This window comes from Eurypyga helias, unplaced genomic scaffold (genome assembly GCF_000690775.1).
Source record: "Eurypyga helias isolate BGI_N326 unplaced genomic scaffold, ASM69077v1 scaffold25655, whole genome shotgun sequence".
In the NCBI taxonomy this organism is placed as follows: Eukaryota; Metazoa; Chordata; class Aves; order Eurypygiformes; family Eurypygidae; genus Eurypyga; species Eurypyga helias.
Genome location: NW_010252583.1, coordinates 7899 through 33544, shown reverse-complemented (window position 1 = coordinate 33544; position 25646 = coordinate 7899). Strand labels below are relative to the sequence as shown.

The following is a 25646-nucleotide window of genomic DNA, read 5'->3' as shown; positions in this document are numbered from 1 at the left end:
CCAGTGGTTTGGAATAACTGTTTCTGTTCCAGGAGTTTTGGAAAACCATTCAGTAACATTCGTATTGTTTTTTTTCCTGCTGGTGAACTGAGCACCACATAGCAGACCAGCAGTACCAGTGTCTGATCTTGTAAAAGATCCAAAAATTCTGTTAGAAACATTTATAAAAATACAGGCTGTAGAAAGGAATTTGACTGTACAATGTGTACAGCTCTCAAGTTCATCCCAGAGTGGCTTCTTACCATGCTACCATTTGAAAATGAAAGGAATGCATCTCTATTTCTTCCGTCCAGGAAGATCCCGCTCCATCCCAACATGCATCTGAGTGCAGGCTGCGGGCCTCAGTTATGAGGTGGAAATGGGCAAGAGAAGACCAAAACTACCGTCCGATAGGCTTTGCGGTTTCAGCCCCCATACGGAAAAGGAAGGGTGTGCTTACTGATGCGTCGCAGTCGCTGTTCGCTACGAGCAGGAGTCCATTCTTGCAGCAGCCAGGTGGTTCACCGAGAGTCTGGCTTGCCTCGCCGCAAGAAGAAATTCCCCATGGTCATGCCGAGGCTTCAATGTATTCGCTTTTTGGTGCTGCTACCCTTAAATACTCTGGGTTCTCTGCCGCAGGAACTTTCAAGAGACCGTTAGGTTTGGTTTCCTTCGGTAAGAAGTCCTGCTGGTAGTCAGGATTGTCCAGATTTATTTGGTGGTTGCCTGCCTGGATCCAGTAAGGAGAGCTCTCGAAGACTGTCTTGGCCAGCGGAGACTGGTTGGTGTTGAGATACTCGGGGTTGTCCACCGCTGTGCTGTGTGAATTCTGGTAGCTGGAGTCCGTGGGGACCTTTGAGTTTGCTGTGAGTGAGAAGTTGTTGTAGATTGGATTCTGGACCGCTGAGGCAGATGCTTTCTTGGGCACCAACTGGTTTACGTACTCTGGAATAAAAGAGAAAAAATAATAAGACTGAGAAGGAATGAAAATGAGGACAATAACTAAATGCAGCCATTTGCATCACTCGGGGTGCAGTTTCAACCCAGCAGCCAGTTGCCCTTCGCACGCAGCACCTCGCTGAACTTGCCAGAGCAGGAGAGAGCCAAAGGCAGGGAATGCCACACTGTGGCACCAAACACGCTGCCCTGAAGTTCACCTTCGGGAATTCAGTTTGCAAGGAGCAGCAGGATGGCTTGGACCACGAGACAGAGAGATAGCTACTGCTGATTTTAGTGACGTGGGGGTGGCTATGTCCCAGATACTGAAACTGCACTCCGGGAGCTTTGCTGCCAGAAGCTGTTTCCCTAGAAAAATGTTTAGAGGTGAGAAAAGTGCCTAGAAAATACTCCTCAGCTCACTGAAATGTCATTCCTTGCAAGGTCTTTCCCCCTTTTTAGCTTGGGGTGTATTCTTGGAAGGGTTGGTTGGGTTTTGTTAAGGACACAAAGCACCACGGCTGCATAACCCAGCACCAGCTCCCCCGGCGCTCGCTGGCTTGCTCTCCGACCGCCTACGCTCTAAGTCCACGTGAAGCCAGGAGCTGCCTTCTGTGTACCAACATCTGAAAGCAGTGAAACTGCCAGAAGGCTGTCTGTATTGCTGACATGGTTTAAGGGGTGAAACCCGGCTTTCAGAGGATATTTTCCAAAGTGCAGGGCTAGTAGAAAGCTTTAAGCGTATAACCGCTCATGCAAACTCCCCAGCCTGCTGGCACACATGGCAAACGTGAGGAACCTGGCTGACAAAGGAACTGAAATGAGAAACGGTGGCCAGAAGCAGCCAGAGACAGTCTAGGAAAAGGATATGCGCAAGCATTTTCACTCCCATATACTGACCAAAAAAAGGTAGGAAGCATTTGGATTACTTCCTTTCCACAGAAAAGGAAGGACAACTATTATATTCACAACCAAATGGCTTGTGAACGAGTGGCTGTAGAATGGGAACACGGGAGAGGTACTCACCCGGGGCTGGCAGGAAGCCGTCATCTATGCTGTCCTCCAAGAACGCGCCCGTTGGGTCTGAGCTATACCTCTGGACAAAGCTGTCCTCCCTCACAGGGTGCCCCTGCTAGGTTTGAAGTAGAGAAAATAAATATTAAAGTGACCGTTTTGTAGAAGTTGATCCACACAGGAGAAGTTGCTCCATTTTTAAAGGTCATCTCACTTACCCCGTTCCTGTCAATACAGGTTGTAGCAGAATTGTTGCTAGTAGCACTCTTTTAAAAAGAGAGAGAAAGAAAATACAGACATTATGAGAAGCAGCTCACTCTTAAAACTGCTTGTCACGCTTCCACAGCGGACACGTTACGTACCAGTGAACTCAAGAGAGGGGTGCGGGATGTGGAGGGGCTGTTGAAGAAGCCCTGGTGTGGCACGAGATACTCATCCGCGTCCACTATATCTTCCATGTCCTCCTCCTCCATCAGGGTGCGATAAAACTTGGAGTCCGTAGGGCTGGGCAGGTGCATCCTATCGTCTCCCTGTGGGACAAGTCAGTGTGAGAGAGGACTCGCAGACTCCCCTCAAGCCCTCGTTATCCTCTTCTCTGAGAGACAAAGTAATGTAGCACGAGGTCCGAGATGTAAAATCTTGATCTCTGTGTTTAACCAAACCTACCTAGAGCTTAAGGGAATTTGGGCCTGCAATCCCTGCCTATGCTGCTGTAAAATATCTGTGTTTTGAAGAGGATCAAACTCTGTTCTCCTCTCAGGACTGCAATATGGACTGTTACTGGTCCTAGACTGGGACCAGTGCTAAGAAAATAGTGACTGGTCTTGAAATTCTCTTTGTGGTTCTAGCTGAATGTGTTAAGACCTGCAAAGCAACGGTAAATCTGGCCTTAAATTATCCATATTACGTGTTTTCATATGCATTATTAATAATCTTGGGCCTCGTGTTGAATGCCCATCAGACAGCTTCCTGCCATCGGGTTTAGTACCTGTATAACGAGATAGCGTGGGGGGTCGCGGGCCATCTTCGAGAACTCCGCTATCAGTTCGCGAAACTTGGGACGGCTGTCGGCATCGATCATCCAGCCTGGAGGGACAACAGGGAAAGCAATGCACAAATAACGTCGTTACGGCGCTCAGCCACAGAGCTTAAAACAAAATGAAACAGTGAAAAGAACAGCACCTTACGTGCTGTTAAGGATTTACCCAGAAGGGACCACCACAAAACGTCCATTCACCAGCCACCGCTGTGAATTTCAGCGTTTAAAATGCACATCTTGGCAGTTCTGGGAGGAATGAAGGAGGTAATAAACCCCCACGTTGGAAAAACACCGGGCTGAGCCGAACTCCTCTCCTGCTGGGCTCTCTCTGCCTGGGCAGGCAGGTCCCACCTGAGCGCTAAGAACGCATCAGTCCTGAGGATGCCAAACGGGCGCTCTGACGAAGAGGGGAAGCGAACTACCTTCAGTGGGTGCCTGCAGACATACCGTGATCCAACCATTTGTGAAATCCTGGGAAGCCTAAAGCAGAAGCTGCCCCCTGTACCAGATGCCTTCTAAAATCCGAAACATCCTCGCTGGGGATGTTTTGAAAGATTAACCATATCTAAGGTGTACTTAATTACCAAACGGGCTTGAACAAAACCAAGTCCTAGAGCTTCGTGTGGGTCAGTGCTAGGAGAGATTTCAAATACAGATACTGGTGGTTTAACAGGTGAGATCACTTAGGAAAACCACGCTTTCTGTTATCAACTGACAGATGAGCTGAGGTAGACTCTTGCATTTAAAATTAAAAATCATCAAGGTCAATCTCAGTGTGTCTGAAGGAACTCCTAAGAAGCAGCCTATTCATAGTAATGGAGAAATTAAGTGATGATATAGCATCTGAAACCTGCACTAGACAAAATCTCATCGTTGCAGCTGACTTTTTACGATGAGCCCTCCTAATTCAAGGAGAAATCCTTTTTGCCTTCAGACAGTGGAACATTTGGGAGCTTGCTGCCGTTGCAGAAGTAGCATTTACAATTTCTGAATTTATCTCTGAGTTGCAGAGGTTTAAATAACACTTCTTAAATAAATAAAAAAAAAAATCGTGCGATAACTTTGAACATTTAAGTTTATACTCTGCTTGTAAAAGAGATGACTGGGAATCCTGAATTCCTTTAGTTTTTCAGGACCTGTGCTGTAGCCTGCACACAGGGGGTTACCCGAGCAGTGAAAGGTGGGCACACTGTCCTGGGGCAGAAGGAAGGCACAAACCCCAGATCCTCGTGCACTTGCATTTAAATTCAGTGTGACGGTCTGACAGGGGAAGGTGACACTCCACGGGTGGTGCTTTAAAAGCAACAGGTACCCGACTACATGCCTGGCAAAATGCCTGCTTTCTACATCTGGACTCCCCAAAGGATGGATGGAGCTGCTGAGCTTTGCGAAGGCTCAGCCCCTGAGGACACACTGTAGTGCAGAGTTTTTGGAGACCCGGGACGTGACTGCTGCCATCAGAGATGTTGGCAGGGCTGAGGTGTCAGTAGGGTTCAGCACCACCGAGGAGGAGTTTCCAGGACACCGCTTTTGGGTCTGGGCACCTCCTAGGCTAGGTGCACACATCTGGATCCTGTTCCTGCTTGCTCTGCTGAGCACAGGATCGGGCTCAGGATCGGGCTCACCTGTGTGGTGCCTGTGCTGACAAAGTAACACTGGGGCACTCCAGGATGCCCCAAAAGTGCTGTACTGTGGGATGTTCATGGCAGTGTGGCTCCTGCTTCGGGAACAGGTACATCTTGCTTCAGTGAGAAGGTCTTAAATGCCACCTAGTGGGCTGCTTCTCAGCATCCTCACGGGCACTACTGAGCAGGGATGCAGCACTCATGGTCTAGGGATGCACGGGGAACCAGGTAATATCTGACATTTTAGCAGCTGATAGAGGTGGAAAAAGGGGTTTGGGGTCCAGAAGCCCTTTGATGTGCCCTAACAATGACCACAAAGTGCTTCAGAGACCCCCAGCTCCTGTGCTGCTTTACACCAACGGCTGTGTGCCGAAAAGGAGCCATCCAAAAATGAGGAAATTGGATAGGGAACTCCGGATCTTCATGTGCACCTTCCGTCACAGGGGTGCTTGTGCTCACAGCACATAATCCATGTGTGTGACTGCAGGGGGAGGCATATTACTGAGCTAAGAGCCTGGAGGAGAAGGCAATGTTAATCTTATTTTCTAGACATACAAAACCAGAGTATCAGGTAAAGTGGGTGGTGTTATGCCCATTTATTCTGCCTGACAAGATCAGTTTAAAATAACTGACAGTGTCAGCCAGGTGAGGACCCATAACCCCAAATGTGAACTCACATTTGACCATGATCATGTACACATCGATGGTACAGATGGGGGGCTGGGGCAAACGTTCACCCTTCTCCAAGACAGAGGAAATTTCACTGGCGGGGATCCCGTCGTATGGCTTGGACCCAAATGTCATCAGCTCCCAAACCGTCACACCTGCAGGGAGGGAAGAGAAGAACATGAGAGAGGCTTTGCCAAGAGTCGGGGTGCTTGGCCTGGGTGCAGAGAGGTGGTGGGTGAGTGGAGAGGGCTTTCCCAGAGGCACCACACTGCCAGAGCCCCACCCAGGAAAAGCATTTTCTGCCATGATTTTAAAGAGAGACAGATTAATGAAATAGGTTGAAATCATCCTGATTTCCTTTTTGCGTTGTTTTGGAGGTAGTTTTGGTGTTGGGTTTTTTTTGTGGCTGTTGTTTTTTTTAAATCTCAGCTAATATCTCGGTGTTGAACTTTGCACAAACTTCCCAGCACCACAGACAGTGAAGGCAGGTTACCCCCTCCTGACTCCAAACCAGCATGTGGTTTTAGAAATGGAAGCTGTTTTTTGTTTGAAAACAATCTCTTTGGAGACGAGCGAGAGCAGTTTTTGAAAGACGTGTTAAGCAGCTGCCTCCGTGTTGTTTGCTGACATACCACACACTCTTGTGATGTAGCTGTTGTGATTGCCTGGTAGCTTAGGATACAAAACAAGATTTTGGATGCCAAGATACAAAAATGGATTAAGAGGACCAGAGGCTGTACTTTTTCTAAAAGGACACAGGATCTGAGCATCTGCATATTTTCCAGGAATATGAGAGCCCACGGAGAGGAAATTTTGGAAGAAATTGCTTTGGAAAGTTTCCTTTCTGCTCCTCTTTCTTGCAAGCTGACTTACAAGCTACACCAAATATAAAATGAATTCTCTAAGGAGGTTTGCTTCCCTTTTAGCGTTGTCCTCTCAGTACAGCACGAACATTTTAGGACACAGCAGAGTTACACCGATTGACACGGACCAACAGCGTGGCTGATGGTTTTACGTCCCTGCTGTAGTTATGTGCCTTTATAGTCAGCCCAGTTCTATTTCACGTGAAGCTGCTGAAGAAAAACATCAGCAGAACTTCAGCAAATGGAGCAGAGCCTCCGACCCGCAGCCTCTTTCGGCGGAGGGCTCATCATCTGAGAGCATACTCTGCAAAACATCTTATACTTCACTAGCATGCAATTTCATGGGAATTTCACTTTATTCAATAGGTGATTTGGGCCCAATCCTTATGTTTAATCTCTCAGCCTTCTCATAATATGAATCAAAAACATCTGTGTAGAGCCACTAGCAAATCCTGCAATTTTCCAACCCATTTGCAATAATTATAACTGGTTTTAGACTCACCGTAACTCCAGACATCACTTTGATGCGTGTAAATCCGGTGTAAAATTGACTCCAAGGCCATCCATTTAATCGGAACCTAGGAAAATCACAAATAAGCCTTAAGAGGCTGACCCAATATTTATCAGGAATATTTACCACCAGGTGGTGTTTAAACCAACAGTTTGGTTGCAGAAGGAAAAAAAAAACCCCAACAAACAACACAACTATCCCAGTGGTACAGCAGGCAACTTTGGAGCCTCTTATTATTCTCATTTATTCTGTTGAACTGGAGAACTTTTGAAATATTAGGCATATTAGAAAGATCTCGTACAAATCCATTTTACAATATTTTTAACAGTCAAATTACAATTTTTTTAACCTTCTGTTGTCATAGCAGGGCACGAATCTGACCTCAGGCTGTACGACAAAGACTGATCTGTGCTCACATGGTTTCCATTTATGGCCTCTGCAATATTTCCAAGCAGTTTCTCTTTAATTTCTCAGCAGGACACATTCCCTCCATCAGCACGTAGTACAACACGAAGGCGTGTTGAATCAAGTCTGACAGGTCTTTCTTCTGCTATAAATATACAGCATTCCCTTTCTCTTCATAAACTGCACAGTGTTATTGCTGTTGGCTACACTGATGAATTCAGCCATGCTGCTTTTTTTTTTTTTAATGTGTTTTTTTTTTCAATACTCTTGCTTTTTCCCAGACGTTCTGGGTGGGAATTTCAAAAGCATTCGCCGCTCTGCTACCTCCGCTCCCACTGCGGTCCCACTGGCCTGACGCTGCTTCGGCTGATTTCAGAGGACTCCCACAGGCTTCAAAGGCAGCACGCTGAGACGGCAGCTGAGTGCTTTGAAAAGCCCACTCTCTGTCTTTTTTCCCTGTGTTTTAAGGCGCGTGCGCAAGCACCGACGCTGCCGAACGCGAAGCGGTTCGTTTCTCCGCTGCGCCTTACCTTGCCCCCCTCGGCGTGATACTCCTTCTCGTCGGCGCCCAGCAGCTTTGCCAGCCCAAAGTCTGTGATTTTCACGTGCTGAGGAGTCTTAACGAGGACGTTCCTGGCAGCGAGGTCACGGTGCACCAGGCGACGCTCCTCCAGGTAGTTCATTCCCTGCAATACGACAAACCATGGGTAGGCATCAACGCTTCGGGCCTGGACCAAACGTCAGCCGCTCTGCACGTGGTAACCTTCAGAAAAAGGTTTGCTGTTTCGATCTACGTGATGCTTGTTGCAGGCTGAGGATGTGTGCTCGCACGGCTGCAAGGAGAATTAACTGTTACCCTCCAGGAACCTTCCTGTGGGTCCATGTGCTAGTGGAGTCATGGAGAGGAATAGCAACCTGGTATAGCAGGGGATGCGGTTGCTTTGAGATTCAGCTCAAAAAACAGAAAATTGAGATAAGACTTGCAAACAAGAGGGCAAATCCTTCTTTCAGCTTCATTTGTGCAAGCCCAGTGACTTCAGGAGAGCACAGTGCAGCATGTCACTGTCACCTTCCAGACACACACGGGCCAACCCTAACAGAGACTATGTAGGCACTCCCGGCCTGGAAGCCAGCAAAACTAAGTGAATCCCTCAAAAGTTACAGATTGTGCGTCAGGACAGCCTACCCTGCCTGCTCCCTGCGAGCGACGCGGCATCCCACCGCAAAGGGGAGAAAAGGAAATAAAACTTAAAGATTCATTTTCTGGCTGAGCTCAGAGTTGCATCTGTTTGCAACTCCTCTTTGAAAGGGCAAGTTCTTCCAGTTTCACTGCCTCCCGTGTTTAGGCTGGGTTCGCCATAGCATATGTGCTTTTTTTGGTACAGCTGCCTTTTGTGGAAGAATAGGACTAATTGTGCCGGTCTGACTTTTAAGGTAGGAATCTAACAGCTGCGTTTCTGACCACGGAGATTATTCCCCTTTCCCTCAAGTCCAATCTCTTGGCGTGTGGAATCAAGAAGTTCATGATTTCTAAGTTTCCTGCAAGATCCTTTCTAAAAACCACAATTATTCCCAGTTGATGGGTTTCTGCTGGCAGCAGCTTACACGCCTGTATTTTTATGAGGAGAGAATTAATAAAAAAGTACTTCTAACCTACAAAGTTAACACCAAAACGATGCTGTTGATGTGATGACAGAGGGAATAATTCCCTTCCAGCCTCCACCCCCTTCCTAAAGCCCACTGCTAACCTGGACCACCATCGAATCCTCCACCCAAGTCCCTCAGCAGAACTTCACCCATGCGCTGCTGATGTTGCCAAAACAAACCACCCCAACAAACTGGCACGCTGCCACTACGAGCGTGCATTTAATTACACAAATAGACCTTTAGTGCGCAGGGCTCCTGAAACGAGAAATCTTGAGCTGAGAAGCAGCAGCAGACTACCTTTAAAACGATGGTGATCACTTAATCTAGTGCCAATAGGACACAAAATTTCCTGCTAACCATATCTTGCTGCAGGGACTTCTTAGACTCAAAGCTGCTGAAAGGCAGAGTATCAGTTTCACACTAAGCTGTTTAAGACATTGATAGCTAAAAGACTTGTGCACGTGCATAGCCATACACCGAAGACGTTGAACTGCTCATCTAGAAAGTTCAGCTGATCTAGAATTGTGTGCAGGCCTGGGACTTAAGCCATTTTTCATCATTAAGTATGAGACCAATGTGTTCAAAGAACTACTTCACAGTGTTTCTGCATGTGGAGTGTCTATGGTCTGTGGTAACATTCTGTCTGAAAGACAGAACTCCATACCTCAGAGAAAGGTAATGTTTATAGATGCAAAGAAAACTTAATTCAAAGCTGTGAAAACAGAAACAAAAATAAGCTGCCCTGGAAAGTGCCTCCTGCTGGTTAGTTACCAGATGTAAGTATATTTGTTTCAACTCCCCCCCCAGCACATTTTTTTTAAAGAGTCAGAGAATGTCCAACAGTAGTAACATCAGATATGCTGGTGGGAAAAAGCCGTACACATGATTTACGAGCACTCTGAGGAGAACTTCAGTGCGGGGCAGCACAAAGGAATACGCTGAAAGTCAGGCATCGCTGGAGAGGGTAGAGGTTGCCACGGGCAAATGTTGAGCTGGCATGAAAAAAAAAAAATCAAACAGAAGCTAACAATTGTGAATGGCAACCTTTCCAGCCAGTGGTGCCCCAAGGATCAATCTGGGGACTGATTTTGCCACTTTAAAAATTAACGAGGAGGAGAAGGAGGGAAATGTGGCCTCCAGCTCATCCTCCAAAGGGACTGAAACCAGGACGGAGCAGTAATTGATTTTAAACAAGAGAGCAAAAGAGTCAAAAAAAGGCAGTTGATATCCTGCTTGGATGCATAAATTAAAATTCACATGCCGTGGAGCACGCTGTAAAAAAGTACACACACAGAGATGAAAAATGTGCTATGTGTGCTTTTGGTGGATACATTTCTGAGGTCCTCAGCACGTTTCGTGAAAGCAAACCATGGCCGGGCGAGCCTGGGATGTATACAAGGTCTCGAGGGGCCAATAAGGCTCTAAGTGTGTGGTTAGCTTGCAGAGCGTCATTCCTGAAATAAGCAGCATTAAAGCAGCTGGGCTTTGCGGACACTGCCATCTCATACAACACAGCTCCAATAAGCTGCAGCTATTTTTTTGCTGGTTTTGCTCTGTTCTTCCATGCTTGCAAATGACTAAGCACCGCCAAGGGCTAGAGGCTGTGTGTGCTTCAGTCTCCTTTGCTGCTCTTCCCTTTGGCAAAGAGTGCCAGGTGTCATAATGAGTCTTTTATCTGGCACTATGGCCATTGCAATTAGATTACAGGCACCAATTCAGGGCATATGAATTACAGACCAGCCCTAGGATGCCCGAGTGTCTTTTGGTCACAGCCAGTCTGCGCTAGAATGGAGCTGGTATTTATTAATCAGCAGTTTTGTTCTCCAGGCCTCAGAGATTTCAGCCTGAAAAATCAGGATCATTCCTCAAGGTGCACAAGGACATCGTTACCGTTGGCCCCGTGGCAAAGCCCAAAGAAATCCACTGATGGAAGCTGCACTTTTGGTATGGCAATTGTCAAATTCTACTCCCCTCCCTGCCACAGCTTCGTTGCATCACCTTATTGTTTCATTACAGGGTGTTTGGTTCAGACATAAATGACTTGGTGACAGTATTACGCTGTCTAGGAGCATTTTGAAGAATAATTAAGGTTTGCACAACGGCTTGAAAATGGTAAATTGTTTAAGACAAGGTAATTGCTTACTGTCAAGTATAAGGTATTTAGGAACGATGTGGTGACATATAAAGATTTGCAGAGACAAGTAAGTAAATAAATACATTACGCGCTGCCAGATCTCCGTGTTAGTCTGAGTTTTAGCTGATCTGGTGGCGTGCTGGTTCGCGTACCTTGGCAATCTGTACACACCAGTTGAGAAGGTACTGGGAGCCGATGTTGTCCTTGTGCTCTCGGATGTAATCCAGGAGGCAGCCGTAAGGCATCAGCTGTGTGATGAGCTGAACGGTAGACGTGAGGCAGATTCCCAACAAGCGGCACACATGAGGATTGTCAACACTAGCCATCACATAAGCTTCCTGAGAAGAAAAAAAAGCAGTGTGAAACACTCCCTTTGGTGTGGCAGCAATGTTTGGGGGCAGTATAAAGTAAGTTCCTTGGTCACGAGGTTGCTAACATACTATACGCAAATTCTGTGCCCTGCATCACATACAAAGTACTAGTATTTCCCACTCTGCGGACCAAATTTTTTCCACTCAGTAGCAGGTCTACATTTTGAACACTGAAACATCACTGAGACAAGGCTACTGGCACAGTAAGCAAACGAGGGACATAAAATCCTGGGGAAAAACTTGTGGACCTAGGAGTAATTAATAAATTCAACATCACCTGGAAGCTGATGGGATTTCATCATTTTGAACACCTAATTGCAAGGGCAACACATTCTGTGAGCATGTGTCATATGATTTTTTTCCTCCACAAACCTTTTCACAAAAGCTGACTGAAAATCTTTACTTTTGAGACCTCTGTCCTTGGGTCAGGGTTAGTACTACCCCAGAAAGTCAAAACTTGTCATGGAGGATGGGACTGACATTTTGACTTTTTAAGAGACAAGGCTTCTTTGACCACGTTGTTCTTGACTCCGTGTCAAACCAAACAGGTCAATAATCAGTTTAACCCTTTAGAAGTCTGAATACATCTTACTTGAGCAACACTGGTGAGAATACTGTCCCCAGTTGTTGGAAAAGCCACTTTAGACCCATGTACCAATGCAAGTGATACCAGGAAGGTACTTAAAACGTGGGAGCCTAAGCATAACAAACCCTTTAGTCAAATGGAATTCTGGGTTTGAGTTTCATAAATATGTGAAAAATTCTTCTTTCAAGACTGGCTTCACCCTATGTAGCTGTAGGTACCTTATCTAAGGTAACCAAGGTACCTCCTCTTCCTTTGCTCTTCTGTACGAAGGGAAAGGCCGCTTCTGAGTCTGGTGCAGTATGCTCCAGACACACTGATACATCCTTCAACATGGCCACAGGCTAAAAATCCCTGACTTCATTTTTTTTTGCATGCAAAAACTGCTTAAAGTTTTAAATTTGAGATCTGTATTTATACTGACATCCACTGTCAAGTGCAAGCTCAAAGAATGGATTCCAACGGGGGGGGAAATCAGAGCTGAAGTTGTGGGGTTTTTTTAAATTAACTTTGTGTCTGATTCACAGTATTTCAGTTCTAGACATTTTTAAAGCCATCTGATTGAAAACCAACACAATGGGAAATAAATGAGAAGTTTTCCATGAATTGAGCTTTTAGGTCAGCATCTTAACATCTGGAGTGACACCAACTCATCATCCCTTGGCAATTCAACACTAGGCTAGCAGGCCCCCCAGGGCCCAAAGCAGTAGTCAGGCCACTCTTGTGAAAAAGGAGAAAGGAGCAAATCTGCACTTTCTAAGAGCTTAAGAAATGAAATACCACAGCACTTTGCTCATCATCTAACAAGCCTTCCACAGATGTCACATAGCTGTGTAGCTGGTAAGAACTATCATTAAACAAAGTTATTAAAGCAATGACGTTCAAGAAATAAGCAACCCCAATCCTTAAGCAATACTTTCTGGCCTTGGTATTGTTGTTTGACGTGCCAGCCTAAGCAAAACACGACGTAATGTATTTTTCTTCTGAGGTGCTAATTCTGCATTTGCTATCCTTGTTTTAGAGCCTCTGGGATTGACGTGGTCTGCAAGCAGCCAGGTTAAAGGTTTGTGGCAGAACTGGATAAGGGCTCCTCAACCTATTGCAGGGTGTGAGCAGGGCACTGAAAAACAACCCTCTGTCAAGGCTAACACGGATTCCGTAGGCTAGCCTGAGGAAAGGTAGAGCAAGAACACAATGTTCTATTCAATTACATCGATATTTGTGGCCATGTTTTTTGGAGACCCAGGCAACTCCGCTATATGAGGCTCGGATGTAAGTAGAGACTGAAACATGCTAAATCTCCCTCGGCATCCAAACCGAGCAATCGGACTGATGAAGGGAATCTGTTCCTTGCCTTGCTTCCTGTTGGGATTCACATCCATATTGTATTCATTTCAGCAGGGTGGGAGAAAAAAATCTGCAGAGTCGGAGCTGTTCTCACTGCCCATCTGCCGCGCAGCCCGCGCGGGGCTGACCTGGGGGCTGAGAACCGGGATGCTGACAGAGCGGGGTGGGCGTACGGGCCACACAGCTTTCGGAGAGCATCCAAGCCTTGACACTGCCTGTTACATTTGATACGGCAAAGCAAAATAGGCCACCGCCTCCTCGCAGGGAGCAGAAGGGAGCTATTGTGCGGTTGTGGGTCCCTGTAAGTAGCCCAAGACATTAAAGGGGCCCTTTGTTTCAACTGTTTATCTTGGAAATCTCTGCGGTACGCTCTGACCTGCTCCAAGTATGCTTGGTATTCAACAACAATCTTCTGAATTAGCCCTACCCTAATAAAGCCAACGACAGCTCGCCTGGATTATACGAGCTAAAGCGGCTGTGCTCGTTCTATACCCTGCGTGTTTCTGTAAGACAAATCACCTTTAATTGGGCATTATTATCTCTGAGGTTTCGGTGACCTTGAAAAGTGGGTTGTGTAGCAAAAATCTGTTTTGGGAGGAGCTTTTGGAGTCACCCCTCTGACTTCTTTCACTGGTTTTGTATTTTTTGATTTTTTCCTCAGAAATACAGTATGACTTCCACCAACCAAATGATACGAAAAATGAACAGGACTGAAAAAAGCAAGAACTTCTTGTTCAGCATCCTAATTCAATGGAAAAGAAAAGGTAATGTGGAAATATGATACAGAAACTTCTTTGAAAAGAGAAAGTACTTTGATACCACCAAAGAGTGCACAGTCCCTGCATCTACTGCTCCATCCTGTGAATACCTTGATCTGCTGGAGGCAGGATGCAGTACTGTAGGCTTATTCATTAACCCTTCCTTCAGTATACAGGAATTCAATGCAGTTGAGTACAAAGCATCCTTTGCAATGACTGTGATATGCTTGTTATCACTGTGAAGAGGGAAGAGCTCAGGGAAGGCAGCTGAGCAGCATCTTTGCCAGCTCCTCGATGTGGGGAAGGCCAGCGAAGGGCATGACTGCAGCCTGCCCGCAGGCAGGCAAGGAGCAAGGACCAGGGACACAGGGGCTGGGAGCCTGGGGAAGGGCTGAGACTGGCCTGGAGTGTAACTAAATTAAAATCAGGATGGATATTGCTTCATGTATGGATTCTGAGATGGGCCATCTATTCTTTTGCATGGCTGCAATACACGTATCGAATCATACGGTGCATAACACATGATCTGTTGAAGTAATGTATTGGAATAACACTGGTTATTCAGGGTGAGTGGAAAAATCCAGTGTGCTTTATCATCAGTAGCACAGGTGGGTTTGTTCACAGCCATCATCCTGACACTTCTCACTAGAGATGTTGTGGATGCCCCATCCCTGGGAGTGTCCAAGGCCAGGCTGGATGAGGCTTGGAGCAACCTGGTCTAGTGGAAGGTGTCCCTGCCCATGGCAGGGGGGTGGAACTGGATGATCTTTAAGGTCCCTTCCAACCCAAACCATTATGTGATTCTATGAATCTATGACTATGAGACTTGGCCTTTTGTTAAGCTCTTTGTCAGCTGGAACCATTTGGGATGAGCCTTCCTACCTGAGGTGTCATTTGCTGTCCAAAGCCCGATGATTTAATTTTTTTAAAAATAAATTGGCTCAGTCCCTACCAAAATAATAAAACCCCACAGTCTTCTCCACGGCTGAAGGACTATCACTTCCACGCAAAGAGGCTGTCCCAAGCTGCTGACCTGCACTTCACAGGTCCATTTGGGACATACCAGGGACCTGTCCCTGCAAACCAGCACTCAGTACATGAGCCCCTGCCAAACCCAGGCTTCCAGCCTACGCCGGCCAGAGGCCCACTCGTGTGGGTATAGCAGGAGAAGCGTAAAGACTTCATCTGTACCAAACACACTGTGTTGCCTGGGGAGTCCCTGGGCTGACCAGTCCTCTCCAGAGTGACCCAGCAGGCTCCAGCTCAGGGCTCGAAGGGCTGAACAGGACAGACACATACACACATGAAACATGTTTCTTGTCACTGAGGACTGAACCACAGCACAGGAAAGCTGAACTGAACGTACACTGAGCGCTCCTTTCCGCACTCAGCATTTTCCTTTCCTTGTATATAAATACCTATCCATGGTGCTTTCTGTTGTATGGCTTCAGACAGAGCAACAGAGCTCAGATTTGTAGCTATTCCAAGATCAGGGAACTTTGTATTTAGGACTCCGGCTCACCGTTTGTAAACTCGCACATTTATAAACTCCTGAAACAGTATCTTACAGCTTTTTTTCCCATTTTCTGAAGTGATGAGCAAGCAAAGTGAATAAAATTCCCATGCCTCTTTCAAGAAGCGAGGTAATTTCTTGCTGTTTATGGCAGAGGAATCAGACAGCTGGGGTATTTTTTTCTTTTGGATTTATAGTTAATTTAATCCTATGTAACCAAGGAACTAGCTTATGACAATCTGCAATGTCAGGATTGAAAAATCATTAGATATGTTGTTACTGGTTTTAGTTCCACTGCCATAATGGCACTGAAAGCCACAGCTTAAGGCCTGAAACATCAGAATAAAGAAAACAGAATTAGCTATATGGTCCTGACCTCTCCTTAGGTGCTACCCCACAAGTATAACATCAGTATTTGGACTGCCAGCAAGGGATTTATAGGAGACTCAAAAGAACTTCACAGACTGGGCTGCAAAGCCCAGTACTTCTAGATGGAAAACAGTTCGGGGTGCAAAATGTTTCCTCCCACCTAAAATCCTGAAATCCCTTTAGTTGTTACAGAGAAGAAGACACAGACCACCGACAACTCGAGAAAACAAACATGATAAAACTTACATCAAGTATTTCCTTGTTGGCTTTTGGTGACGTAGCCTCTCTCAACTCTTTGATAGCGACAGGAATTTTAACCTTCTCCCCTTCTGGGATCCAAAGTCCCTACCAAAAAGAAGTACAAAGAGTTACTCAGTCTCGTATCTAACAGGTTAATTCTCACAATTAAATATTCATTTTATGTCTTCTGAGTAGCCTTGAATATTCAGAGCAGTGGGAAGACATGGCAGACAACAAAAATGTGCAAACCAGTGTCTTGTGGGCGTTAACAAAATCCTGTTAATGGAGTGAGTGGTATTTCTCTTTCAGTCACCTCTACCACATGTTTTTGAAAAACCATGTTCATTACCATCCCTGTATAAATAGCCCAAGAGATGCATAAAGAACAATTTCTGCAGATAGAAATATAATTAATCAGCACATCACAGCAACTGCATGTGCAAAAACCATGCCACTTCCAATTTATAAATCACGGGAAGAAAAGAATTGGCATTTTCTCATGAAAACCAGATGGCATCTATACCGTACAAATAATCCAGTACTAAAAATATGTAGCATCAGGTAAGTGTATGTCCAACTGGTGCAATGTTCGACGTCTGTAGTGTCAGGGGGCCTTTATGGCGGCAGGTGGACAGCGTGGCACTGCAAGGACACCCTGCTGAAGTACCCAGCAATACGGGTGCACATTTTCAGAGGTCCATGGGATTTGTGTCCCTCAAGTTCCTAGCCATAACTGGGAGCCTTATTCGGAACACAGAGCATTTTATAAGGCGATACATGAATCTACAGTTTATATTTCAGTACTGCTGGCAAGACCTGAAATACATATGCTGAATAAAAGAAGGAGAAATAGAAAAGTGGAGCTTGGTGAAGAAGAAATGTAGAGTATAAACAAACACCAAGAGAAAAAAGACCTCATGGACCTACACAAGGTGTGTAGACGCTTCCACACATCTAAGTCAGTTCTCAAGAAAGAGCCCCTGACAGTTATAAAAACAAGACCCCAGACCACACAGAAAAATGGCTTAGCACTGAGTTGACCAAAGTGCATTTCCTTTTTTCCTAATATTCACAACGGGTTATTTGGCCGTGGCAGTTTTTAACTGGAGATCTTTGTCCTCCAGGCTCAGCAGTATGGCTTTGGCAACAGCTTAAGTAGAATTTCCCATCTTACACGATTCATCACCCAACCAATGATGGTTGAGTCATCTCTCTACCATTCAATATGCTATAAAATCTATTACAAAAAATTAATCTACACAATGATTTCAGCTCCCAGTTCATGCTTTGGGTGGCTTCTGCATGAGGGAGCAAAGGCAAAGAAAAACACGGTGATCTTACCTTATAAACAGTGCCAAAAGCTCCAGAGCCTAAAACTTTGACCTTTTTAAATTCGGTTTCCTTTAAAATTCTCAGATGAGCCTGGTTTGGTGCCTCCCCACTGGGTGTCAGTGGCTCGACAAGCTGGTGCAGAGAGAAGATGACGTTAGAAAGATGTACAGCCCAGGACAGCAAGCAGCACGCTTTGGGAAAGGAAACAAATCCTTCCTTTCAAATAACGAACATTTTATTCCATGTGAAGCTTACAGGAGGACAACTCTACTGTGACTTGCAGCAATAAATATCTAGAATTGCTCCAAATTTCAGGGGTAAAATCAACCACAGAGCGGTGACTGTCATTTTGAAGGAGAATGAAGGAATTCTGCTTTTCAGAATGAAGGCTTTGACTTCAAAGCCTTAAAACACATGCCATGAAGAGCAACGCAATTACCACAGAACCTAAAGAAGATTTTCTTTTTTTTCTAAACTTGCATATAAATTATAAAAATGTTTTAAACAATGGGCAAGAATCACCTGCAAACTTTCAGGTCTGCTCTTGTTTAACTGGATGAAATTCCCATGGTACCAGTGGCTACCCAGACTGCAAGGTTTGCAAATGGCAATTGAAACTCTCAGAGCGATTGTTTTCTCAGTGAAAACGAAGCTGTTGAATTGACCAGTGTTTTCAAAATCTGATCCAAGCCTTAATGCAAACAGCACTAATGCCCTCCAAACAGAGATATTTAACACTTTTTTGATGCGTAAATCCACTTTTTCCCTCAGTGGGGAAAATTAAGCTATTTTCTTTTTCCTAACCTTTGAATAAAACCATATTTAGCTGGATGCAATCTGATTTTAATGGGCCAGCAACCTTTCTGTTGTGATGAAATACCCTCATTTTGAGGAGTCCGGAGGGTACAACATGAGCTGAGCATAAACTGAACTCTACCATCAAACTGTGTCCGGAGGGTACAACATGAGCTGAGCTCTACCATCAAACTGTAGAATACAGTGGTATGTAACTATTGTAAGGTAGTGCACTAAAAAGCAGGACAGCTTTTTTTTAAAGGATTTTAGCAGCTGACTCTGCAAAGCCAGTGAGCACAGAAGAAAGCTGCAACTGGGCTTTTAGCGGAATGCTACATACAGTTTGCTAATTATTTACTAGGATTGGACTAGAAAACGAAGGGGGTTAATCACAAAAAAGCAGTACTAATCCAGGATAATGAATTTTGCTATTTTATATGTGAGATACCCAGAGGGTGATGCTGTAACACAGGCGAAACCATGCAGAAAACAAAACACAGTGCAGAAACCTTGTTCATGCCCAACAAGGTGAACCATTCACTTTGATGGCTTTGTGTTTGGGTTTTTTTGTGCTAAAAACAAACCAAAGACAAGACACAAACACTTCCTCAATTCCTTTCCCTCCTTTCCTTTCTCTCTCATTTTTTATCACGGGATCAGACGTACAGCTGATCAAGGGGGTAAAATCTTCAAAAGCACCCAAGTTGCCGCAGCAGCCTCAAGGCTTGTCTGGGGGTAGAAACGATTTGAGGTCGAGGGTCTGCACAGCAAGGTGGCAAGGATCAGCAAACACACTGCACTTCGCCCTGAAGGTGTATTTTTTTTCCCAGTAGAACGTGTAGTTTTTTCTGAGTAGACAATCTCAATGATTTTCACTGGGATTAAGACATCTAAATCCCCTAAAGCTTTTGAAAATTATATCCAGAGGGATCAGACTTGAGATTAAGCAGGAAGGCGTTAGGTGCAGGGCGGCTGTTTTCCAACTAGCGCGGCAGACGCCGTGTTTGCCAACCCAAGGGCTCGTTGAGTTCTCCGGTATGAGGAGGCCAGCACCCACTGCCCCCGACAAAGCAGCCGGTGCTGCCACCGTGACGGTGATGCTCACCTCCCTCTCCTGCAGCAGCCGGCGCAGGGTCCGCTTTCGGACAATGTGGCGCCTCCGCAAATAAAGGCCGATGCCCAAACTGACCACCACCAGGCACAGGAGACCTCCGACAACGCCAGCTGCGATGGACGGGATTTTGGAGCTGCAAGACAGCAGGGGATGAAGAAAGAGAAAAAAATGCTGAGGTGTAAGATTTAAAAAAGATCCCTACAGAGGCTGCATGAAGCCTTAGGTTTTGACCAAACACAAACTATGGACATCCACTTAAGCCTGTCTGACATTTCAGATCTCTTGGGCATCTGGAATTTTAAGTTGCTCATCCAGTAACCTGCTCAAAGTCATCACTCTTCTCTCAAACTTGCAACTGGAGCTGATCCTTGTAGCTTAAGCGAGGGGATTTCTCCTCCCTCCAACAAACTCACCAAGCACATGAGCACCAAATCTATGATGACTATATATGCCAGATGCGGGCAGCCCGCATGTGATGAGATACGTGAAGCACGTGGAGAGAAGGTGACATCAAGACGCAGTTGTGGTTCCAGCAATGAAGCTGGCATCTCACCATCGCTGGCGGGGCCGTGCTGTAAGCGTCACGATGAACTGCAGATCATCGGCCCTCCTCCCCAAGTAAAAATGTCTGAGGCCAGGTAACGTGTGAAACATCCACGTTGTACATACAGATTGCTGCCTCCTCATTAGAGCCTGAGTCATTTCAAATTTAAGTTGAAAAGAAAAACCTGTTTTCCGAAGTTGTTTTTTGGTCTGTGCTTAGAGATCCATCGCAGCTCTTTCTAAGTTGCCCCAGGGATTACTATTAAATAGAGTCACTTTTTAACGGTACTTCTACGCTGAATTTGTTCTGCCATAGTATGACTTTGTGGTCAGAAACTAAATCCCTCTCTCTTAGTCAGAGAAGCCTGTTTGCTTGCTTCATGACTTTGAGCAAGCCAAGAGACCAAAGAGTACAACTTAAGATCTAGCGTGAAGAATGAACGTTGGAGATGTACAGAGCTGGAAAATACCCCCTGGACCTCCGAGATGAATCCCCTGTAATGCAGGTAACCATATCAATTCTAAACATTTCTTTCTCTGCCACTATACCGTAGCGCTTTCTTTTTCCAGCTCCTCCTTTTGTTCTCCAGTAAAAGAACCCAGGTCTCACCATCACAGACAAGCTGAGAAGAACAAGGTTTTGGAGTCTTGTGCCAGTAGGAATATTTCTCAGTTCTTTAAATAATTTTTATAGGTCAGAGCCTGCTCTAATCTGCCACTTCCCTGTACAGAGCTGAAGATTTAATTTTAGCCCCAGCCTTGCAGTGTCCAGCGTGGAAATGTAAACACACATACATTCTTTCCAGCTCTGTCGTTAATTGTAGCAGATTAAATACTCACCCGTTTGGACAGCCTTCAAGACCTGGCCCTTTGCACCTGTGAAAACAAATGAACATTACAAACAAATTAGCTCTGGCATACATGCTTCTGTAATTCCAACTAAGAAGAGTGCTACCGATGGAGAAGTTTGTGTTTCAGAGCAGTCCAAGTATTAACACAGGAATTCACAATAGTCACACACTCTATTAAGTATCAGTCAATGGCCTTGCTCCAAAAACTTATCTCTAAAGGCAGAGTTATGCTGCATACTCAGTTTAAAGAATATTTTAAACCAACTTGCTGTCATGTGGCAGAATGTAGGGGGAGGACAGAGATTCACAAAATTCAAACGGCCCTGGATCCCCTGGCTCTGCGTGGGCATCTGCCTTAGCGCAGAAGCTCAGGCCTGGCTGTGGGGGAGGACAGAAGTAACCTCTCCCCTGAACAAGGGCAGAAAGTCACAGGAAACGTGTCACTGCAGACCCCCCTGCATAATCCTTGTTTCCTGATAAGTAAAAGATTCCAATTTCCATACTTTCTATTGCAATGGAAAACTTGGGCAACAGATACATGCTCCCACCAGGAAACAGGATTTGACAGCACTCCCTTCAGCTATAGTCTGTTGGTACGTGTCCACGATATTCTTCTTTCAGAATCTACGGTCTTACGTTACTGGTAATCTAAACAGGTACAACAGCTCTCCAGAGAGCCAGAAACTCTACTAGCAAGTCCTTCACCCTCCATTTGAGTTTGAAATGCCCGAAATTCATTTTGGCAGCCCAATGCAAAAAAACAGCACAGATGAAATGACAGTGCCTGCATTCACTTGATGGTCTAATGAGTGTTGAGAGGCACCGTGCATTCCCTAAGTGCTGCTGGGATACAAGATGTATGCTCTTCACGAGAACTGTGGTCGTTGTGGTGTCTACCGAGGAAGGAGATCATTACAGAGAGGGTTACATCACCTCTGAAAAACAGCACGGAGAAAAGTCCGGTTTGTGGTATCCACTCCCTGCGCTGACTTCAAGAAAATGGATCATCCCAAAACAACTCCGGAGGAGGTCAAGTAGGGGGTAATGAGTGAGCCTGTGCCAGGAAAACTGCTCTGGATTTCCTCTCAGAGAAGAGGAACCAGAAAATTTCAAAATGGCAGGTGGATTTGGCAGATCTTATCTCATAGCTTGATCTAGGTGTGGGGGAGGAAGAGGTGAAGTAACTACTAATTTCATTGGGTTTTTGTTTGTTTGTTTTTGTTACTCTGATCTTCCCTCGTGTATTTGCCTTGTTTCTGGGCCAACACAGAGCTCCAAGACCCAGCATCTGGAAGGTCTTCTGAGTTCACTGGGCTCCCATGCAAGAATGTGCATGCCGGTGTCCTGGACGCACTGGAAGTGTTGCGGATAGTGGTTCCCGGATGCGGGGCGCACAGCTTTGTTAGTGTTCCTGTCTGCCTACGGCTGGGTTTGTTTGCTCACTTGTGTAAAGAAGCACAGAGAGGCTGCATGTGCAGAGCAGAAGCACCCGCTTGCCTATGGCCACAGGAGATACACCTCACTTTGCACTGGGCTTCTCTTGAGGTGCTCAACAGAAGGCGGATCTAGGACCCAAGACCTCATCCTATCACACCCAGATCTGAATTTCTGTACGCTAATGTAAAAAAGCACGTGCAGCTTCTCCTGATAAAGATGTGAAACTGAAAGACCTCACATTATTTCAGAAATTGACTGTGGTCCCTCAAACTGAATCTTCCTAAAATTACCGATTTGTCATGCTACTTTACGATGGCAAATCCTCCATGAACTTCCTAACAGGAAAATAAATTGGGTGAGGGGATAGTATTTACAGTCAAAGGAATGACCAACCAGTTATTTTCCTACACCAGAAAGTAGAAGCAGGAGACATATAGATTTTTATCTGTCTCCTTCTTTTAAAAATTTATTTCTCACACAAATCCATCAGTATCAAGTCTAGTGGGATAAAGTATAAAGGTGTTTGGGAAGAAATTGATGGATCCGCTTATGCTTTTCCAGTCCCATGTGATTTTCTGATTCATTTCACAAGTCAAAGGAGAAACAAAGCCTGTGACAAATATCCAGCCAGGACCAAACATAACCATCTTTCTTAATGTGGAATTTTATGATGACACCCAACATAAGTAACACAGGTTTTATGGAATCTAAACAATCACTTTTTCCATTCCTCCATCGTTTTTCTTCTGCTTACAGAAACCCAAATGAGAAATGTGACCTTGTGTTATGCACTGCCTCAAGATCTTATGGATAAGCCAGATGGAATCTAGCAGCAGTTGGAGTAGTCTCTGAAATATTTCTCTACTTACTGGAAAATTAGTGCTGTGTACAGTCCCCAAAAACTACTGCATCCTGAACTCAGCCTTTAGTCTGTCTACATAACTATTACTCGTCCCAGTGCAGACACAGCTATTAATTTCCCCAAACCATCAAGATTTTAACAACTTTCTCCTCAACCTATAGCTCCTAATTTGATGTAATATGGCCAGGTTGCTATGATTTATGGCCTTTCAGAGGGAACTCATGCTGTAACACTGTAAGTTACTTACGGTCATAAAAGAAATGGGAAACCATTGGGCTTTTTAAAACCTTACCAGAACTTTCCTCTGCCCTTCCTTTCTCATTAACCTTCAGAGTGTGACAAAGGCATCACGTTTGCGCTGTGCTGCTGCAATCTCCCCCTGGCCACTTTCTCACACACCCTCCCCCCAAATTCCCCTGGCATTTAACATTAAGACTGGTGAGACACGTAGTGTTGGTAGCGACTGTGGCGGCAGGACGTGTCAACCAGTGCTATCAGCTACAGTTGTGGCTTCTGTTCTTCTTGCTCTTCCACTCCACTGTGGGTGAATTTAATTCCTGTGCTTTGGGAGAGTGGCAAGGGAAAACCAAATCCTTAATGCTGAGCAGATTAACCAAGCTAATGTCTTTCATTAGTTGCTGGAGGTATAAACGGGGTAATTCCATGGCTTTTGAGATGTCTCTGTCTTTACTGGAGTGTGTTTTCTCAGCTGTACTGCAGGCAAAAGGAAGGTAGTGTACAAAATAACCAAGCAGCTACAGGGAAAATGGGAGAGGTCTTTTGGGCTGAGCAGGAGAAAGCTCAGCCCTTCTGTTTTCTAATGAAGGCTGAACAAATGACTCAACAAAGAAAATTAGACTAGATGAGATTCTTGACAGTGGTACAAAGGAAGCAATGCACTGCCAGTAAGCACACCTGAAGTAAAAAACCAAAATTCATGACAAAGCTCAGCTGGGAAGAGCAGTCTTCTTCACCTGCAGCTTCTTCCAATAAGGAAAATAGAGCCAGACCCTGGAAACCCTTACTTACACGACAACTGAAGTCAGCACACTTAATCATACTGATAAGATTTTGTGAGCTCTAGCTGTGAAATTGGACAGGGACAGAAATAAAGTTGTTGTTACTTGTCACGCAGAAATCGCTGAGACTGTGGTTTCTAAGGATGCAAAACCTCTGCGAGACAGATGTTTTCCACCCACTGCTGAAGAGATCCCAGTCTTGCAGCCCAACGAGGGACAGGTGTGAAGAGCGTAAGTGGCGTTACTGATTGATTGCCTTCACAGGGAAAACGCTGCGCCAGATCGCACGTTCCCAGATTATGGCTCCGACACTGGCTCCCTACCCATCAATGCCATTAGCCTCAGATGTCCCATCTGCAAAGCAAAACAGTAACACTACCTTCTCTTAGCTCTCTTGAGCCCTTCAGGGATACAGCCTATTTCTTCTGCTGCATTTGGGCAGCAGCTCGAACGGGATACTGAGCATGTCCACAATTTAACTGTGGCAAACTTAGCCTGGTTCTTTCACCTAGGGGATGAAATCAATCCTGCTTTTTATGTTCTGCCTTCACAACACAGATCCAAACACATTGAGCCATATGCTGGGTATCTCTGATTTTCAAAAACCTCTCCTTACTCTACCCCCAACACCCGCCAGACTCCTGTGCTATACCCATCCACCTGCTAAAGCCAGGCAGGAATGGATTTTGACAAACTCTGCTCTGGGCACTTGCTTGTGCACAGCGAGCCACTGCCTGGCTGGCAGCTCCATCCGTGGCTGGCAGGTTATGTTCTCCAAGTCTGCATTCATTCGGGTCCAGCGTGTGATCTCGCGACCAAGGCCGCACTGCCGAAAGCCTTGTTCAGATGTGGTTACCCGTTATCCTGCGCCAATAATCAGCCACATTTTCCTGTGGCCGGTCAGAAGAAGGATGTTGGACCCTCGCGGCCAGTTTGTATCAGTAGGGACTCCTGAGGTCATTAATAAGGAGCAAAGTTATTTTAAGATCCCTTTTCAACTGAGATCATTTGTTCTCAGGCGTGTGATGAGAAGCCCTGATAAGCCTTGCCTGCACCTGGGACAAAACACAGGCGGCATCGCCGTAAATCATGGCAAACCCACATGGCTGATGCAGCTCCCATCCGAAAACCAGAGCGCTGAATTTGCTGTGAGCGCTCAAAGGGCTGTTTTAACACTTCACCTCCTTTTCTCCATGAAGGTGGGAGCCTGGGCACTCCGATCTTTAATCAACTGGCAGATGAATTCGCTAAACAAACAATGGGGTAAGGCTTGGCCTGGATGTAGTTGGAGGCCAGCGTTACAGCTTCTCTCTTGTAACACATATTACAGAAGGATTTGGGATCTGGCAAACCTGCAGGGTACTGCAGGGAAAAAATACTAAACGTAGGTCATATTTTTTTCTCTGAAAGCGTCACAGTCAAACGACCAAGTCTCAAAGCTTAAAACCTCTTACTGCGCATCCCGTGTCCTTTGCAGGTCAGAAGCCAGGACAGGGGACAGCTGCAGCCCAGTTACTTATTGTCATGTAGGTTAAATGCAGTTGAATTCCCAGCTCATCATAGGTGGTGGTTTAAGTGTGCCCCCAAATGAGGACAAAAACGGTTCATGCGGATTGAGTTGACTGTGACAATCAACAAAGCCACCCTCATGAGGCAAGCAAGGCTTGAAACTCAGGCCAACTGCTAACAT

General features: G+C 45.5%; 1 protein-coding gene across 1 annotated transcript in view; it reads right to left on the bottom strand.

Moving 5' to 3' along the window:
* Nucleotides 1-547: 547 nt before the first annotated feature.
* EGFR (epidermal growth factor receptor) overlaps nt 548-25646 on the bottom strand; it is a gene marked incomplete at its 5' end in the record, with an annotated part of 32873 nt that continues 7774 nt past the window's right edge. The window contains 13 exons of the mRNA XM_010152437.1: nt 548-924; nt 1942-2047; nt 2148-2195; nt 2292-2459; nt 2918-3015; nt 5271-5417; nt 6628-6703; nt 7572-7727; nt 10975-11160; nt 16010-16108; nt 17345-17467; nt 19236-19377; nt 20628-20663. Coding sequence (XP_010150739.1) covers nt 548-924; nt 1942-2047; nt 2148-2195; nt 2292-2459; nt 2918-3015; nt 5271-5417; nt 6628-6703; nt 7572-7727; nt 10975-11160; nt 16010-16108; nt 17345-17467; nt 19236-19377; nt 20628-20663 — 1762 coding nt within the window. The remainder of the gene's footprint in view (nt 925-1941; nt 2048-2147; nt 2196-2291; nt 2460-2917; nt 3016-5270; nt 5418-6627; nt 6704-7571; nt 7728-10974; nt 11161-16009; nt 16109-17344; nt 17468-19235; nt 19378-20627; nt 20664-25646) is intronic.